Raw genomic sequence first — 19,719 nt, forward strand, 5'->3', positions numbered from 1 at the left:
GAGAGCTGTTCCTGCTTACTCAGAGCAGTACCTGCCTTGTTCTTTCTGATATTTAATTGTATTTTTGTCCTCCCCTGCTCTGCAACTTTAGGCAAGAATATTGATGCCAGAGAGAGCAAGGAAGGGAAAGAGCTGAGGCAGAGATTTCATTGTTTCTTCCGATGAGGAAACCACCTGCCCGGTGATGCCCTCCTCTTTGATACCCTTGCAGTGTCACAGAAGAGGGTGTGGCAGGTGGGGTTCCTAGAGCAGCTCTCACCAACCGGGTGCCCTGCTGATGTTTTGGACTACAACTCTCATCAGCATGACATGGCTGTACTAGCTGGGACTGATGGAAATTGTAGTCCAAAATATCTGGGTGGTATTTAAGGCAGGCTGGGGAAGGCTGCCTTAAATGGTTTTTCATGTAGACGTGTAACTCATTAAAGTCTTAGCACTTCAGACAAGTCTGTGTTTAATGTTTTTGTTCTATTAGTCCATTAATAAGGCCATGGAGAAGGATCACGAAGAATATAATATTGGTGTCCTGGACATCTACGGCTTTGAAATATTTCAGGTAAAAACCTAAAGATTTCTCTCAATGGCAGCAAAAGTGCCTACCTTTCTATTAGGTATGGGTGACCTGTGGCCCCAGCAAGCAGCCTGGCCAGTGGCCAGACACGATGGGGCGGGAGCAGAGCTTGGAAAAGTTACTTTTTTGAACTACAACTCCCATCAGCCCAATCCAGTGGCCATGCTAGCTGGGGCTGATGGGAGTTGTAGTTCAAAAAAGTAACTTTTCCAAGCTCTGGGCGGGAGTTGTAGTCCAACAGCTTCTGGAGGACCACAGAGGTTCTCCACCATTGCACAAGTAGAAGGAAATTCACTTTCTCTAGATTAGTGGCTTTATAGATTTTTCTATATGGCAGTGATGGCTATACTTGTTTTGTGTGTGCATGGAAGTTAGAGAATGAAACATTATTTTATAGAATGCTAGTAGTTGCTTGTTACTAGCAGAATGCCTGTCATGTGAACCCACCCGACCATTAAGGTCTTGCTCAGAGGGCTCTCAGCTTCTGCAGTGAACATCAGTAAGGAGCAGGACCTTCTCGGTCGTGGCACCTCTCCTCTAGAACTCCCCCCTCCCCCATTCATCTGCTCGGCTCCCTCCCTGCAGAACTGCAGTTGTAGGTGCTGTTTTTCTTCTCTGCCTTTAAATGCTGCAGTTTCTGATTTCTAAACTTGTTGATTGACTTGTTTCTATTTGCTGGTGGTTGTGATACTTTATAGTTATATAATAATAATAATAATAAAATAATAATAAAATTTTATTCCTAAGCCGCCTATCTGGCCGAATTAACGGCCACTCTAGGCGGCGCACATAAAAGGATAGGATAAATACAATATAAAATACAACATATAAGCAAAAACATCAACTGTAATTAATCTAAAAACCACCCACAACTGCAGCAAGATAAAAAACTATAGTTATATTGGCTGTCTTGGGAATCTCTGCAGTTAAGGGGTCGGAGGGATATAAATATTTTAAATAAATCCTCATAGGTGGGCTGTGAGTCTGGGTTGCAAGCTGCTCCATCTTTCGAGGAGGAGATTTTGTCCTTTCTGTAACATAATCCCCAAGTGTGGCGTGTCTTTCCCTATTGGAATGAAAAGCAGCCATTTGTTTATGGGGGGAAGGTAAAGGGATGCAGTTGGGACATGCTTGGTGGGGGCTAAACTTGCTAACCTTAACTAGTGAGCCCTCCTCTTACCTGCATAGCTCAGTTCTAGTTTTTACCTTGTAGGCTGCAATCCCTGACACTCCTGCTAGGGAGTTGGCCCCATTGAACACAGTGAGGCCTGCTTCTGAATAAACCTGTATAGGATTATGCAATTGCATCTAGGATTACACACTTTCATTTTTATTGCATTGTGGTTTTATATTTTATTGTACACTTTAAATTCCTCTGTATACTGCCCTGAAATTCATTTTGGTTTATAATTTTTTTAAAAATTAAGTAAATAATAAATATGTACGCTGTTGGTCATGCTACAGTATGATGGAATATGAGGGAAAGTGGTGTCAGAATGTCAGGACTACCTCACCTATGTTTCCTATTTATTTATTTATTTATTGCTTTGTTTAAGATAGTTTCATCCCATTCTTCAGCCAAAAAAGGCTCCCAGAGCGACTTACAAATGGCACTGATAAGACAGGCTTACAGTCTAAAGGACATGACATAAAAGGAAATGGAATTGAGAGGAAGGAGAAAAAAGACAAACACTGGCACTATTTAAGGAAGGAAGGACCCAAAGGTTGCTGGTATTCAGCATAGTGGACAGAGATGCTCGTGCAGTCCCATTTCTCCCTCTGCTATAGCCTGATGAAGTGGCTGCCACAATGTTTCAATTTATTTATTTCCAAAAAGTTATGAAATTTATACCCTGCACGTATTAATAAAAGTACCCAAGGTAGTTGAATGAAAAGCTTCAGGATAAAGTTGGGCCATACATATTGCTTTCTATAATTGGAAACAAAAATAATGTAAAATAAAAGTATTTCATGTAAGGCAATGCAAAATGTGGAGCTTGAATGGTCTTGTGGTGCACAGAGGGGAAAGATAAAGGAACAAAAAGAAATTCTGAGCTTTTCTGGGCGTTCAGCCAAACATGGGCTCTTTTGTGGAAAGGGTTCCTTTAATGAAAACTCAGATCTTGGAAACAAGCTTTAGAGAATTTAGGTTATTGACTTCTTCGATGAATCTCACAGTACAATGTAAAAATCAGCTGTTAAAGTCATTGAAAATATATTGCAAAAATAATTAGGATTGACCAAATTGGTTATAAAGGACCCTGACTTAAATCACCCCTGACTTAGAGCCTGAAGTGGGTATTTTGATAGCTTGTTTTCTCTTCCAGAAAAATGGCTTTGAACAGTTTTGCATCAATTTTGTCAATGAAAAGCTTCAACAGATCTTTATTGAATTGACGCTGAAGGCAGAACAGGTAAAAAAATTATGGTGGTTTGTGGTTGCTTCCCCCCCCCCCAGCAATTTGCAGAACTGCCTTCCTTGCTCAGGGTAGCCTGGCTTTTTGGTTGATGACTATTTAAAATTCGCCTTGCAAAGCAAATTTGAGAGAAAGCAGCTATGGATTTGCTCACCCACCTTTGGAAATGAACACAGTCATGGCTGCAAGCACATTTTATCCTCTAAAACAATGACCCAAGAGTGAGTCTCACACACAAGAATAATCATCCTGTCATCTGACTTCCCCATGGATGCTGACTTGCTGTCAGAGATGGAAAAAACTGTGGCTGGCTTGCATTAATGTTGGATGGGGCACTGAGGTTAAAATGGGAGAACGTCTGCTTTCTCAATTTCCTCCTGGCTCGTTTCTTTGAAAGAGAAGGAAAAGGGTTTATATGCCTTTTTTCTCCTCACGTTTTGAAGAGCCTGCATGTTTGTTTATTTTCCTCCCTAAATACTACAGGGAAGCAGCAGAGTTCATTTGTCCACAATTGGTTGCTTCTTACTCCCTGAGAATATGTGGTCTGTAATATTTTAAGTGAGGCAACTGAACTTAGTCCACAGTGTGAGCACAGTCTTGGAGGGCTTTGTCAGGTGGTTTTAGAAAGCAGGGTGACTGAACCAGGAGGATTGGTCCAGCCTCAGAAGCAAATTGATCCACCTCCCATGACCCCACAGATTTTGGGAGTGGCAGCAAAAAAAATAAAAATAAAGTAGACAGGAATGGAGTGGTTTAAATATAGCTCAGCCTTGTTGGGGACGCCAATCGCTCCCTCCCGAATCATCCAAGTGATCAGTTGATTATAAGAAATAACCCCCTCCTCATCTGATCTGCACAGATCCACAGGGGAGGGGGCTATGTGCCTCTGTCTGCGTGTCTGCGTGCATGTGCACGTCAGTACAGGATGGATTTGCCCACTTTTGGTCACACACCCTACTGACATGCCACTCTCGGATATTTAGTCAATGGTGAATGTGGCCCTTGAGCTAAAGAAAAAACCGTTAGCCACTGACTTAAAGAAGCTCTGAGAAAGAGCCTTGAGGAACTTATAAGTTACCTCCCTCCTTCTCCTCCTCCTACAGTTAAAGTCAGTCACTGTCACATCACCTGGTCACTTGTGACAATCAAACTGCAAAAGTTGAGTGGCTTTTTCCTATCAGGCCATAAGCAAAAGCATGCCTGGGAAAGCCAGTAAATCATTTTCTTGGCAAGAATGCCGTTCCTGCAATGGATCCCCCTGAAATAATTTGACAAATTATTTCAGGAATTCTACAAATCCAGTGACTTGCATGTTACCACAATGCCACTAAACAACGTGCAATCCAGAGTAGGTTCCTTTTTGACACCAGGGCTGCAGTCACATCAGTAATTCTGCAGGTAAGTTTCTTCAGCACAATGTGACAAACTGCTGTCAGTTAAATAAATAAATAAATAAATAAATGTCCTTGTCTTTGCAGCTCTAAGGTGCAGAAGCCCTACTGTCAATATTCGGCCATTCCTTGCTTTAAATGTTACTTGCTATTGTTGTATGGGTGTTTTGAGTCAGAATTTTTGTGCCAACAATGTCTGAGTCTACATGACTGTTTCTGAAGTCTTTTCTATATTGCAGGAAGAATACGTGCAAGAAGGAATTCGATGGACACCCATAGATTACTTCAACAACAAAATTGTGTGTGACCTCATAGAGAATAAAGTGGTATGTCTTGGGAAGGCCTCAGGCAGAGAAGAAGGTCTGGCCCTGATCCTTCTTAACGGGAGATGCCATGGGAGACTGAACCTGTGACCTGCCACTGAACATGGTCCCTTCCCACATGTTCTGCAACTTCTGGCTGGACAGCTCCCAGAAGGTGACAATAATAGTCCCAGGACATGTGGAAAGGCCAGAAAAACATGCTGATTCCTCCTTTGAGCCCCCAGTGGGAGCGAGGAGAAGCTGCCAATCCCACAGACTTCGCTGAAGACGACTGGCTGAGTCGAGGGATGGGGGAGCCAAATGTGGCCCCCAGCTTTCTCTATCTGGCCCCTGGGAATCTCCCCAGGCCACGCCTGCTTTGCCTCCTCCCCAAGAACTTTTGCCCGTCTAGAAGGTGCCTTTGAACTCTGATCATGCTGCTTGCTTGCCTAGATGGCGAACCGAGAGGGGTGTGTGAGTAAATGAACATTTGTTGCTGGACGCTCTTTTGTTCCTAGCCCCACCCACCTTTGGCACGTGGCCCCCAGAAGGTTGCCGAGCAGGGAATGTGGCCCTTAGGCTAAAAAGGGCTCTCCAGCCCTGGTTTAGTCTCGCAGACCTGTTTTGTCTCTGACCAGTTGGGCACAATTCTTTTCAAGTTCAGCCCTGCGGAGTATTTTTTAATTATTGTTATTTAAAATGCTATAATGAAAATTGAGAGCGAGAGAGTTCCTCATTTACGGCATCCCATTTATCCAACTGGGGGTGACCCTGTCTTAAACCTACCACAGTCCGCTCCTGTTTGGGGCAGAATTTACAGCTGGGCATGCAGGCAAGCAAGGCTAGAAGTCAATAAGACTTCTGAAGGGCAACATCAGCATGGCTGTGAAGTCATCAAGGCTGTGAGCCTTTGGGTGTTTGGGGAGGGCAGTCAAAGCTGAGATGACATATACCATGAATAAATAAATAAAAATTATTCAAGGTACATATGGGTCTCCTCTCTGTCAAAAAGCATCCAGTGACCTTATTTGATAAAAACTACTAAAATCCAAGGAAACATCTTGAGACGAGTGTCTAGGTTGGAGCCAGCAAGATTTTGTGGAAGAGATGCTTGTCTATCACCTGTTTCTTCTTGACACATCAGAATCCTCCAGGCATCATGAGCATTCTGGACGATGTCTGTGCCACGATGCACGCCGTAGGTGAGGGGGCTGACCAGACCCTCCTGCAAAAGCTCCAGATGCAGATTGGGACTCACGAACACTTCAACAGCTGGAACCAAGGCTTCATCATACACCATTATGCTGGAAAGGTGTCTTTCAAAATGCATTTGCAGAAAGGGAAAGCTGATTCCAGTTCTGGCTCGATTTGGCTAGTGTATGTTGTGTCGTGCAAGATTGCGGGGAGATTCTCCACTGCATCATGCTGGCACCATGTTCTCTGTGGTAGTAACCAGGCACCTGATTGTGCATTTTAATTTGCTGGGTGGGAACATGTGGGATTTGGAGCAGGGAAAACATGACCCAGGGAAAAGATGAAGCCTCTCTCTCGATGTTCTGTGCTTTCAGTCTTTCTCCCTCTCCCTCTCCAAAGCTGCTTTTCTAAAACAAGCAACATCAACTGATTGTAAGAGATAATGTGAGTTTAGCTCCTAATTTCTGCAGGTTGTGACTTAGCACATTGCATTATTTTCCAAAACTGCTTTGGGAATTATAACGACTCTTCTTAAGAGAAGTACACCTCACTTTGCCATACATGTCCCTTGCAAAGGGAACAACGGCGCTATAATTTCCTCTTTTCCCTAGGTGTCTTACGACATGGATGGATTCTGTGAGAGGAATCGGGATGTTCTTTTCATGGACTTGATTGAACTCATGCAAAGCAGCGAACAGTACGTAAGACATGTTTCCTCCCTCCTAGGGTGGGTTTTGCACAGGGGTCCCAGATGTGCCCGTTGGTGTTTCCCCTCCCTGCCCCCAGTCCCTCCCCACATGCTCACAGAAGACATCTGTTTTGATCTGGTTTCTGTGTGACATATACAATCAAAGGAGGAGTGCCTCTCTCTCTTTTTTTTGCACTGTGTGTGGGTGGGCAGAGAGAGAGAGAGAGAGAGATTAGCAGCCACCTCAAGGCACATATGCAACCCCAGCATTATTCTTGAAAGGGTTTCTGTGAAGTTCACTAATACCTGGAGGAAGTCGCTTACAGCTGGGCAAGTTAATGGGAATGTGCTTTAGCCACTTTGCAGTCACCGCATCTAGCTTTTGGGTACAGTTTTCACCTGCCTGCTCTAAATTTAAGAACATAAAAGACAGGTAATCCAGAGAGTGGTTGAGATTCCAGCTATCACCTCCAGGTGCTCCCCAGCTGTTTTGGAACACAACTCTCTTCATCCCCCGTCAGCATGGTCATATAATGCTGGGGCTGGTGCAAGTTGTAATCCAAAACATCTGGAAGGCACCTGGTTGGTGATGGCTGAGAATAACTCCTACACTGCTCTCCTCAGGAGAGGTGGAAGGAGAATTAATCGTAGAAGGTGGCTACATATAATAGCCCAGGAGTTCCAAAACAAAGAAAGTGACTATGTGTATACTTATGGAGCTAATATCTGATGGCACTAATTTCTAAAGTTTAATGGCCCAGCCATTTCTTAAATGTGAAAAATACTGTTTGGTACAATGACATTTTGAATGAGGATTCAGAAATACAAAATTTCTGTTCAACAAAAGAAAATTCAGGCCGAAATACAAGGAAGAACATCTGGAGCATACCTTTGTTACCGTTGGGGAGGGTCTCTTAACTGTGCAGCAGTGAAGTCATAATCAGAGGATTGCTTTTGAACAGCAGTACTAGTAGCAGATGTTTTTGTTGTTGTTATTGATACGTATATAAAAAGTGTAAACCGGTCAGGATGGCTCTGTCTGCATTTCACTTGCTGTCTGATGGAGGGACTGAGCAAGAGGTCCTGCCTAAGGAAACATAACTAGGCATCCATCTGTTTCGCCATCAGCTTCTTGGTGCTATAAATGTCTTTTGTATTATGGTCACGGGCTGACTTGTGTCTGATTCTTCCTCTCCTAGGCCTTTTATAAAGGCTCTGTTTCCTGAGAATCTCCAAGCTGATAAGAAAGGGCGACCCTCAACAGCTGGCAGCAAAATCAAGGTGTGCTCCATTTTTTGAGAGGTCCAAATTACTTCATTTCCCACTTAAAAGTGTATTGTACAGGGGTGTTGCTCGGTACTTAAAATTTAAATGTCATATATGGCAATGCAGAAGATTGCTTGCTGTGGCTGGTATCTAAACATATTTCCCAATATGTTTTTTGCAGAAACAAGCCAATGATCTTGTTGGCACTCTGATGAAGTGCACGCCCCACTACATCCGTTGCATCAAGCCAAATGAAACAAAAAAGCCTCGAGACTGGGAAGAGAGCAGGTACAAATATCCCACGGGGGCAGAGGGGTGGGGGAAGCAGAATGGGCCAGGTGTGTGTGATTAGAGGGCACCACCTCTCCCAACTCAGATGCAGACTCGTTTGTGCCTCGCACCACGTCCAAAACGGCAGAAGTCTCTTCCATGGCATACAGCGTGCTTGAGGTGTAGCTTCATGAACAAGAATCGAATGACATGCAGATGTAAGTTGCCTATTCATTAGAACCACAGCAGAGACCACCCATGGAAAACAACATGCAACTGGAACAAATGCAAATATGTTCTGTGCCGGTTTTCTGCCGTGCCCTTCCGGTCGCATTCACAACAAGAGTAAGCGAGGATGGCAGTGAGATGGGGAAATCCCAGGCAGATCATTCACTGGGGATTGTGCTGGAGTCATGGTAACCGTCCTCATGATGGGGCACAATCAGGCAGGAAGGTCTCCTGTGCAAGCCCCAGTGAGAGGAGTGGGCACCTCCCATCCGCTGCAGTGGGGCATGCATGGACAGACTGTTGCTGGGTTCTGGCTGCTGCCTTTCTGTCCCCATTCGTTCTCTCTTTTTATATATCTGAAATGATGAACATACGATTTTGAATGCACTGTTAAGAGTGCCGAGGGAGGGGCAGTTTTGTGAGTGTTTTAATCGGCCTAAAGTGGGGGGGACCTTTTTCAGCCCTAAGTCTGCATTTCCTCATGGGCAACCCTGTGGGGGCTGCGTGCCCACAGTATCTGGGTCAGAAGTAAAAGTGGCTGGAGCCATGGATGTGACTCTCCTTGGCACATGGCTACAGTCCAGCCATGCAAAAGCCAGACGTTTCTCTCTCCCCTGCCCCATGTACACAGCACTCCATCCTCCATCCAGGCACGGAGGAAGCACCGTCACACTTCGGGGACACATTCCAGACATGCAAAAGCAGTTGGGAGGGGTGCAGAGCAGGCCTGGTGTGAGGAATGGCCTGGGCAGAGTCCTGAGGCCCACATAGGGAGGCCTGGAGAGGCACGTTTGACCTGCAGGCCGAGGTTCGCCACCCCTGGCAAGCTAAACAAAACTCCAAATGTTTATCATTTGCCAGAACACTCTTTCAGCAAACAAATCCCCCTTTTTTCAATTAACATTAAAAATTGTGAGGGTGTATTCAAACCTACTGCATTTTTCTTCCATCTCCTCTATCTCTATATAAGTCCGTCTGTGCTTATTGCTTCCCTCCCGAAAAAAAATAATCCACAACAAATACATTCAGCCTCCAGCCTCCAAAGATCGAGCAGTGACATTTCTTGGTTTATATTTGTTGAATGCACAAAATCGAAACAAAATAATAAAACAAGCTCCGCAAAGTTAACCCATTTCCCGAGCCATGCTCAAGGACCAGTAGCGTGTAGTTAGAAGAAGAGATACTTCAGCGGCACTATAGACAAAGAGAAGGATAGCTGTGTACAGTGAAATAGCGATTGCATTTTTCTTAATTTGACCCACACATTTTGCTGCTTTTCCAGACTGCTGTGTTACCAACTTGGAGAATTCTTTTCCAAGCTGAGCTTTTTTTTTTTAAAAAAAAGTCTTCTAAGTGCAGGATGCGTTGCTTGTTAGGGTGGGTGGGTTTCTTTCTAAAATCAGGACATTCCTTCTGCATTGGTCACTGCAGAAAACCAAGTTAGTGGGGTGTATGTGTGTGTGATGTGGAGAGACAACTTCCCCAGTTCTGAATCTCCATGTTGCTATTGGCAGTGGCCTCTAGTACTTTCAAATTTTAAAAATTGCAGTTAGTTACTCCCCCCCCTTTTTTTTAATAATACAAGTTTGCTGTTCCTCCGCCAGGCTTTGGGGTGTGTGTGGGCGAGGGGAGGAAGAGCAAATTGTTCCCATTTCTGTATGTTCAGAAAAATGGAGGATAGAATCATGTTCCCATTTCAAAGCCTCCTGGAGGAGTAGCCATAAAAAGAGCTGATCAGCCAAAATGTATTTTCCTGTTTATAGATTCCCTCCTGCTTACATCTAAAATAAGGCAAGCGGGGGGGGGGGGGGGGAGAGAGGGAGAGAGAACGTCCTTTTTCCTTACTCCTTCATCAATACCAGTCACGGTCAAGCTATGCAGAACGTTTTAAAATGTTTTTCTTTTTGTCTGGGGAAAGACAATGTTGAGTATTTTTCTCTCGCTGAACCAAAACCTTGCAGGTCAGTGTCTGGGAATCTGGCTGATGAGAAAGATTACTGTAATTCTGGGGGAAAATGTGTTTTAAAAAACAGCAATACACCCGGCTAGGCTAGGCTGGCAAAATCTTGGGCCTAGATTGGTTCAAGCCAAGTAGACTGTTTGCTAAAGAATTTCATTATTCTCATGATTACCTGAAGCAAAGGCTTGATAGATAGCCAGAGGTGGCGGATTTTTATAACTGTAAACATCTCAGAGTATTTAAAATTATTTCTTAATGTTGGAATGTCCTTCTTCCCTTGATAAAAGTGCTGTGAGAGCCAGCACAAAAGGGTTGCCATGGGTAGCAAAAAGAAGTGCCAGTACTCTGTACCAGTGAGTTCCATCACAGAAAGACCTCTGCCTATATTATATCATCTTGACTTTTGGGGGACTCTTAGAGTGACTCTGGACGTTCCCAACAAGCACTGCAAACTCCCTGTGCAGTCTCGTCCCCAGCTATCTGGCGGCAGAAAGATTTTAGGTAGGAAAATTGCAAGATCGTTTGGGGGGCATTACAAATGAGTACAGTCAGCTGACTGCAGAAGTGATCCACGTGAGGAGGAGGTTCCTCCTTGCAGTGCCCCATCACTCACACACATTAGGCAGCCTTTCCTTTACCCAGAGTAGATGTGCTTTGCTGTCACTTGAAACGGTTGCTTTTTTCCCTTCAGTCAATGACAGTAAGGACCATACGTTGCACTCCATTTATAGCTTCTGTAGACACTTGAAAGCTGCTGTTTCCTGCCTCTCTCTCTGAGTAATCATGTTTGATTTCTAATACTTCCCCTGCAGGGTAAAGCACCAAGTGGAGTATCTCGGGCTCAAAGAAAACATTCGAGTGCGACGAGCAGGTTATGCCTATAGGCGAGTGTTCAAAAAATTCCTGCAGAGGTACAGTACCACTAGGTGTTGCTTCTTCTTTTCAGGGAGGTTTTGAAATGGGAAGGGCAGATCACATGCCACGAAAACATACCCAAGTTTCCCTCTCCTCTACTGTGAAGAGTAGATCAGAGCCTAAAGAAGCCCAGGTGTGTTAAATCTGTGTCTTGTTTGCTTGCCAACAAATCTAAAAATAATGCTTCACTTAAAATGAAGAAGGACCAAAGATTTGAGGAGCACTTGGTAGCTCTTGCAACAGAAGCCCAGCTTGTGTTACAGTCGCTCCTCACAGCATGCCAAAAACCCTTCTCTATGAGGCTGCCTACCTTTTAAATATGATTAATACTAACATGGCACAAGTCCTTAAAAACATACCTGTCCTTCATCTTGCAGCTAAAAACCGTTGCAAAAGCTGCCTTGAGCATTGGTGGGAGGGGTGTCAGCGACGCTTTCCAGTAGATGCTTCTGTAGTTGCCCTTTTTCCCCCAGTGACCATGTTTGAAACTTGCCAGTCATCTTAGGAAGGAGGTGAGACAGTCCTTCCTCAACCTGGAGGACCCTAGAGGGGGAAGGGTGGGTTAAGGTGTGTTGCATGCAGTGGGAGTTGTTTCAAATGAGCCGTCTGTTCGAAAGAACCACACCTTTGTCTTTACCTTTACATTCCTGTATTGTTTTCTCTGAGATGGAACAGCAAAATTGAGGCCTGTTTCCCAATGAAGGGAATCTTGGTTGATTAATCAATTGTTCAGTCAAGGACTGCCTGATTCCTTATTCTCTACCTCAATCGCTGAGGTCTTTTGATGGGGCACTTTTGGTGATCCCACAAGCTCTTGAGGTTTGGCTGGCCTTCACCAGGGACTGAGCCTTGCCAATAGCGGTTCAGCCGGAGTCACCCCTGCTGGTTTTAGACAGCTGCTGAACTGTATTATTCAGACAGGCTTTTCAGACCTGAGATCCTTTGCTAAACACTTTTTACTCCTGTGTCTGATGTTCTTATTGTTTACCATTGTAAAATTTAAATTCACGTATGCAAGTTGTTCTAAATGGGAAAAAAAGTTACTTTTTTATTTTCAGATGATACGGACCTACATCATAGACAGGCATAATCATGTATGAAGCATATATTTCAATTGTGCATGAAACACAAAATAATGCTTCTTTTAAGATGACCCTTGCCTTCTGCAGTTTTGAAATTATAACCAACTGGGGGCACCTTTTTCGTTTCTCAAAAAGCTTTTATTCAGCCAGATGTTGCAGCCCTAGCAAAACCTCACGGTCACTCCTTGCTGTGTCTTCCCATAACAGTTGCTTGCTTTTGCTTCCGTTTTGCCTTCATGCTCCAACTTCTTCCGCCACCCTTCTGCTGTCCTTAAGGGAGGATGGAAGCTGATGAGTTTTAATAAAGAAGCTTCAGGCTGTTGTTAGGAAGGGAGAGTGGAAGTGGTGAATGGATCCCGCACCAGAACTGCAAGATTGGCTCTCTGGGGGCACCCAGTGCTCTTAGCACACTGCCAGGGAGACAGCGTAATCCTGACGCCTGGCAACTCAACCCTTCTTTTTCTTTTGTTTTGTTGATCATGTGACTATCCCATTTTTTTGCGCATGCCCTCACTTTGATTTCTTGTTGATTCCCTGTTGTAACCTCTGTCCTGAGAGGAGTTGTGGTGTGGCAGAGAGCCCTCAAATCTCAGTCCAGCAATGAAGCTGCCTGGCGACCTTGGGCTAGTCTCTTCTCTTTGTGCCTGACGTACATCACAAGGCTGCTGTTTTGATAAAATGGGATAATCCCCGTGTAAACAACCTTGATCGTATTGGAGGAAGGGTAAGGTACAAGCATAACAAACCAATAAATATGTTAGACTGCACAGCTGTGATTATCCAAGCTCTAAGCTGATTTTTATTTATTATCCTCCTTCAGCTGGACATGATGCCTTGCGTGGAAGGTTGTTATTTTTTAAAAAATAGCTATAGAACATGAGAAACGGCTTTATACCAAGTCAGGACAATGTAGTTTCTTATAAGTCACAGGTTTCCTGTTCTAACTCTGACTCCACCGGGACAGATCCGGGTTACAGGGCAGATTTTAATTTTTCAGAGATGGGGAGCAGTCCTTTGCTTCTTTCCCTCAGAATCCCAGGGGTGGAACTTGATACCTGCAGCACCTGGGAGGGAGGGAGGGACTTATTCAGCCCACAGTCTCCATCTTGGGGCCTCTGAGCTCACCTGATGGCTACAACGTTAGTTTGCTGTTATTGTTCTTACTAGTCACATTTGCAAGGAAAGCAACTAATAACAACAACATCAGCCTAATTTTTGTATTTCTTTGCGTCTCATTTCTCCTCACGTATTTTTCCTCCATTTTGCCAAATGATGAATTCTGGAGAACACAAAAGCTTGCCACACTTTTGGTGACATTTTGGCCTGTCCCAACTGTGAATTTTGGAATAATAACAGTGATGCTGCGATATCCCACGTTGCATTAATCCAGTCTTGTGATAATAGATGGCAACGGTGGCTGCCTCAGAGCAAGGATTTCGTTTTGTGAATCCCAACAATGGATTCTTCATTTGCAGTGGAATGGCCGCGTATGAAATCGATCACTGAGCAGAATGGCAGAATCTCAAAAGATTTTTATTTTATTTATGTTTCTTTTTTTAAAAACCTGGTTTTTCTGCAAAGGCAATCAGCAATGCAGTCAAACAGCAGTGCTTAGAAAGAGTTAAAAGAACGGAAAGATCTTGCGTTTAATGATCTGTCTGAAGTTTTAAAAAGCCACGTTTTTTAGCACCTGTCTGACGGAAAGCAAGGAAGCCTGTCAGAATTCCTTGGGGAGGAGATTCCACAATTGTGATGCCACCACAGTGAAGGGCCTTGTCCCTGTTGCCCTCCAGTGAGATTTCTAAGGACGAGCCAGAGAGCAAGACCTGCATGGGCAGCCTTTATAACAGGTGGCAGTGCCTTTTGCATGGGCTGGCAAAAGGTGTGGTCTCTTGTCCCTGCAGGTACGCCATCCTGACCAAAGCAACCTGGCCTTCGTGGAAAGGGGATGAAAAACAAGGGGTCCTCCATCTCCTCCACTCTGTCAACGTGGATCCTGACCAGTACCAGCTTGGGAGAACAAAAGTCTTCATCAAGGCGCCAGAGTCTGTGAGTAGAGGAGGGACTCCTTGGTCACGCTCTCCAAAGAGCAGCAGGTTGACTTGGCTGAGTCTCACAGCTCTCTCTCCTGCTAGAACTGAGCACTGGGAATGGTGTGTGTGTGGGGGGGTGGGGGTGGGGGTGTGTGTGGGGGTGTGTGTGGTGTGTGTGTGTGGGGGGTGTGTGTGGGTGTGTGGGTGTGGGGTGTGTGTGTGGGGGTGTGTGTGTGGGGTGTGTGTGGGGGGGTGTGGGGGTGTGGGGTGTGGGTGGGTGGGTGGGTGGGGTGTGTGGGGGTGTGGGGGGGGTCGCTTGTCACTTCAGGAATGTGCCATGTAGGCCAAGGGGTGAACTGCCCACCCACGGGCCGCCCTCTCAGCCATTGTTATTTGCCCTCCTTGCCAACCAAGGTGGTGGTGGGTAACATGCTCTTCAGATGGTTGAGCAGACGACAGGGGAGCGCATGGTTTCTCTCTCCATTGTGGCACTGGACTAGGCTGAGGGTTTAAACCTTCCCCCCACCCCTGGCCCCAGCCTAGTGCTGCGATGAGGAGGGAAATATCCTGCCCTTTTGGTGATTTTCACAGGTCAGCTGTAACATTGTGTGTGTGTGTGTGTGGGCTCTGAGTATGTCTGCATGTGTGTGCTCTGGTGTGTGTGCACGAGTGTCTGAGCATAGGATGGGTAAGTAGGTAACAGGCAGCCTTCCCCAACATGGTGCCCTCCAGATGTTGCTGGTCTCCAGCTCCCCTCAGCCCCTGCCAGCATGGCCAATGGTCAGGGAGTTGGAGTCCAGCAATAACTGGAGGGAGCTCAGAGGTTCCCCAGCCCTGCCCTAAAGAGTCCTGGAAACTGCGCTTTGGTGATGAGAACGCTCCCCCCCTGCCCCCCATGGAGCTAGCTTGGCCAGCGTTCCCTGGAAAGACGTAATGACTATTTATTAAATCAGTTTAAATTGGTGGTATGACATCCATTAAAACTTCAGTTGCAGGCCAAGTGTAGATGTCTCACTGGCTGTGTCCTTGCAACATATCACCCAAGTTAATGAACGGTGTGCATGTGGAGCTGTCTGCGTGCGGTTAGTAAGCCTGGGGGGAAAGTTCCCAGTCAGAAGAAGAGAGCTCTGCGCACGTACAGTTGGGTGCCTGTACACGCCCTGCAGATGTTCAGCCGAATGCAGAGAGGTTGGTGGTAGGTCTGCTGCCATGATCCTCCTTCATCCTGGATGTGTCGAGAGCAAACTGGGCTTGTGCCTCCCTGGGAACTGTGGCTTTCTGACCCAGGAGCGTCTGCTTCTTGTTGGGAAAGGGAGTCCGCGCTTTTGGATGCAGTTTGCCAATTTGCCACCGATGTTGGCCAGAGGCTGGGCTTAACTGTGTATCAGACCGAAGTCTTCTATAATACTAACTGCTTCTCTGTTGGGTGGGCCAAGAGAAAGTGGTTTTCAAAGGAGTATGAAAGGAAACTTTTATAAACCTTCTCTTGTTTTTTTATGTTCACACTTTTTCTTACAAGTCATTAAGTTTTTTTAAAAAACAAAGAGGAATGCTGTGTTTTTTTCCTGGGCACAAGAAGCATGTCGAACATGAACCTTAATTACATCTGACAGTTGCTGTGCTTTGACAGATGTACTGCAATTAGTACAACTTTCTAGGAGTAAGCCATGCCAGTTATGTTGCTGACGGGCAGTTTATCCTGCCAGCTCCCTCCTCCAATAAAAGAACAGAAATAGAAAAAATGAGGTTGGGAGGCCTGCTGATTATTTTATGAGAGGAAGGGTGGCCCAGCGTGCTGGGAAACACAGCAAGCTGTTCACATCTGGGTGAGGACACACTTAGAAACTCCAGGAGGGCCGACTCTGGTCCCCTCACAGCCCTGCTGGTTGGGGCTGATGAGAGGTGGAGTCCCAACCATCTGGAGGGCTCCAGGTTGGCTCTCAGAGACTGATGGACCAGACCTACCCCTACCCCGTAGGGTGCAGTTGACAGGGGAATTCTCCCGGCAAGGTCTTTCACAGCTCCTGCGCATGTCCACGGGGCTTCTGCAGGAACAGGTCCAGGTGGGCTCTGCCCCATGCCAATTAGTGGGAAGGGAGTGGGTGCTTCAGGAGTTTCCACTTTAGGCCCCAAAATATCTTGGCCTGGTTCTGGCCCCCATCCTCTGCCTTGTCAACTATTTTGTCATGTGAGGGGGATGAATGGAGAGCCGCAAACCTGGGGATGTCGGAGCAGTTTTTTCCTGCTCTGACGTAGTCCTGGAGTGACAGGATTGAATCCTGGTGGAATCCTGCAAGCTAGACCGGTGGTGCTGGTGGTGCAGGACTAGGAAGGGTATCCGTTTAAAAAACTACTTCAGGGACGGTCCATAGCTCAGTGGAAGAGATTTGCCTGCTTCCCTTGCAGCAGGCCTAGGCTCAGTCTCAGGAACCTCTAGACAAAAAGGGTCGCCAGCAGTGGGGAGGAGCTTTTCTCCGCCGTAGGCCCTGCAGAGCTGCTGCCCTTAGAATAGGCTTGATGGGCCCAAAGTCTGACTCGACATGAACCAGTCTCACATGACACCCCCCCACCCCCACCGACCTCAGCAAAAAAGTCTGACGAGCCTGGAGGATCACGCCACGCATCTTGGAAACCAGAGGCATTGGCAAATGGCCAACCAGAGGCATTGGCAGAGAGCTTCGGCTATGAGGCAGTATACAAATGCAACAAATTAATAAATAAATAACATAAACAGTCCAGGGAGCTGGTGGCCGGGAGGGTTGAGGGCTGCAGTCACGGAAGTATGCAGAACGCTGCACTGTCCAGGGCGCCTTACAAGAGGGGAGTCGCTTTGTATCGCTTCCATCTCTGCCAGCATGGCTCTCTGCAGAAACTCTGAGGCAGAATTCCAGATGCTGTTCAGTCTCCTGTCGGCACTTCCTCGCTCCTGGTCTCATATTCTGGTTGAAAGCAGATGTGAAATTTGTGAGATAGGCCAGATCCCTTTTTGACTTTATGAACTGCTTCTTGAATCCAAAAATACCTTCCTTTCATCCACTGCCCTTTGATCAAAGACATACTTTTCTTGAAGGAAGGTGAATCTCCACATCGTCCGTCTGTGGGACTTCCTGAATCGTTTCATATTTCTCAAACCTGGCTTTAGTTGCCACTCTGTCTGTGCTGTGATCGCTGCTTTTAAAGAAGGGGTGGCTAATCTGCCAGGGTTCACGTGCCAGTTGTGGATGTGGCCGCCCCACATTCTCACACAGCGACACACACACACACGCATGCAGATACAAGCACATAGCCGCACCTCCTCTCACCACATGGTCCATCCATCTTCATCAGGGTGGTGGGCTCCATTCATTTCAATGCGATGTCTACTTCTGGTTTCCCTCCCTTTTTGTTGCCACCACTGCCAGATTAAATGAAGGGGGGAGGAATTGTTTTGGGGGGGAGGCGGAATCAGGCTCTCCGTTTTCGAGAGTGTTCTGGTGGGGCCAGTACAAGATGTTCTGATGCCTGAGGCCGGAAATCCAAATGATACAATTAGATCAATCAGGGTGGAGCTTTCATCATCGTCAACATCGGGTGCACTTATTCACCCAGGCTTTGGGGTTTTAGTGAAGATGTGATACTGACTTTTATATTCATTTTATAATGAATTGTATGAATAAATTAATATTATAATGAATAAAGCCTTGTGAGCTTTATCAATGAAGGGGGCTTCCATTAATGGAATAAATAAAATAATATAATCCGGGGTACAGTTCACACCAGGAAGTTCTCCTGAGCAGGTCCCATTAAAATTATTGTGCCCCATAGCTCAGATCTGCCACTCCCAATTCTGCCACTTGTAGTGGTGCCCCTAAGATCTGCCTCATTTCAAAGCCACCTCTGCATTCTTGGATCTCCTCCAGAAAGGGTTGTCATTGGGATTCTGGTAAGCCTCCAGCAGAAGTGAGCTCCAGTGAGGAGGAACAGCCACCCAGAATGATTTTCTCTATGTGCAGCCCGTTGACTCCACTGGGAGCTGAGCACACCATTATGCACCAAGTCGCATTGATTTTCAGTGGGATTTTGCAATATAGGAGGGAACATAGGAGGCTGCCTTACACTGAATCAGACCATTGGTCCATCTAGCTCAATATTGTCTGCAATGACTGGCAGCAGAGGCTCTCCGGGGTTTCAGGCAGGAGTCTCTCCCAGCCCTACCTGGAGATGCTGCAGGAATTGAACTTGGGACCTTTTGCATGCAAGGCAAATGCTCTACAACTTAGCCAAGGCAGCCCTGGATCCGGGATGGGGAACCTCTTGCCTGCAGGCCTAAGTAGACCCGCCAGGCTGTTTTGGCCAAGCCACATCTATCTGCCGTACACCTGACATCATATATACTTCAGGCGTGGGGCAGGTAAAGTTGCGGCCGGGCCAAAAAGAGGTTGCTCTTCAAAGTCCTGTGCAGAGCATCCCTGTGGCTGTTTGCAAGCATTGACGATGAGCTGATTGGTTGTGTGGGCAGAGAGCTATGCATGGCATTTTGAAGCTTCAACTATTAGCTGATAATCAGGTGGTGTTCTTCTGGCATGCAGCACTTTGAAGCCCCGACTTCCATTGATTGTTGGGCCTTCAAAGCGTTACATACCCTATGGTACAAAAATGGGTAATTGTCAAACTTGCTCTGCTTGAGACCAGGATCCAGCCTTCTACCTAGATCCAGTTTCTCACTCCTGCCCTGGATTGTGCCTTGCTTTATTTTCGTTGAAGTTGGCATTCCAATGCCCCATCTGTGGAGACTCCCCCTCTTCATCCCAGTGGGTGTCACCCATTGAAAGTCAACTCCAATATGTGGTTCGTTGCCCGACAAAGTGTGCCAGTTTGACCTGAGTTTTTCCCATCTCTCTCTCTCTCCACTCTAACTTTCTGAGGTGGTGGGTTTTCTTTTCCTCAGTTATTTTTGCTGGAAGAGATGCGAGAACGGAAATACGATGGCTATGCAAGAGCAATCCAAAAGGCGTGGCGGAAGTACGTGGCCAGGAAGAAATATGTTCAGATGAGAGAAGAAGGTATCTCTTGGTTGGGGACATGGTGATAGCTCAGGACTTTGCCCAGATGGGAAAAAAAAACCCTTGCTACCAGTGCAACTTCAATTAGAAATGGGTGGCCGTTTTTCAGAACACCAGTAGAATGTGTGTATGGACACTTGTGTACCATAGGAGGTGATGCCTCTCTCGAACCACTTTCAAGCTTGCTTAGAAACAATTACACATCTCCAGACTTTGTAAATTTAGAGCTCTAGGCCTTACCTCCTCCAAGAAAGTGCTCGCCCACTGCAGCAAGCCAGCAGTACTTGTTGCCATTTACTACATCGTGATGCCTGCAGGCTGTAGCCCATCCAGTCTGGGATGGTTTAATCTTGTGGTGGC

General features: G+C 46.1%; 1 protein-coding gene across 4 annotated transcripts in view; it reads left to right on the plus strand.

Annotated features, from left to right (window-relative positions):
- MYO1E (myosin IE) overlaps positions 1-19,719 on the plus strand; it is a 128,584-nt gene that overhangs the window by 80,220 nt on the left and 28,645 nt on the right. For 3 of the 4 annotated variants that reach the window (XM_061596019.1, XM_061596021.1, XM_061596020.1), the window contains exons 11-20: positions 476-556; positions 2,899-2,985; positions 4,619-4,705; positions 5,826-5,993; positions 6,487-6,572; positions 7,763-7,844; positions 8,011-8,117; positions 11,100-11,198; positions 14,189-14,333; positions 19,245-19,359. In XM_061596019.1, coding sequence (XP_061452003.1) covers positions 476-556; positions 2,899-2,985; positions 4,619-4,705; positions 5,826-5,993; positions 6,487-6,572; positions 7,763-7,844; positions 8,011-8,117; positions 11,100-11,198; positions 14,189-14,333; positions 19,245-19,359 — 1,057 coding nt within the window. The remainder of the gene's footprint in view (positions 1-475; positions 557-2,898; positions 2,986-4,618; positions 4,706-5,825; positions 5,994-6,486; positions 6,573-7,762; positions 7,845-8,010; positions 8,118-11,099; positions 11,199-14,188; positions 14,334-19,244; positions 19,360-19,719) is intronic. The other variant, XM_061596022.1, reaches the window with a different exon arrangement.

Source organism: Rhineura floridana, chromosome 14 (assembly GCF_030035675.1).
Source record: "Rhineura floridana isolate rRhiFlo1 chromosome 14, rRhiFlo1.hap2, whole genome shotgun sequence".
Lineage (NCBI taxonomy): Eukaryota > Metazoa > Chordata > Lepidosauria > Squamata > Rhineuridae > Rhineura > Rhineura floridana.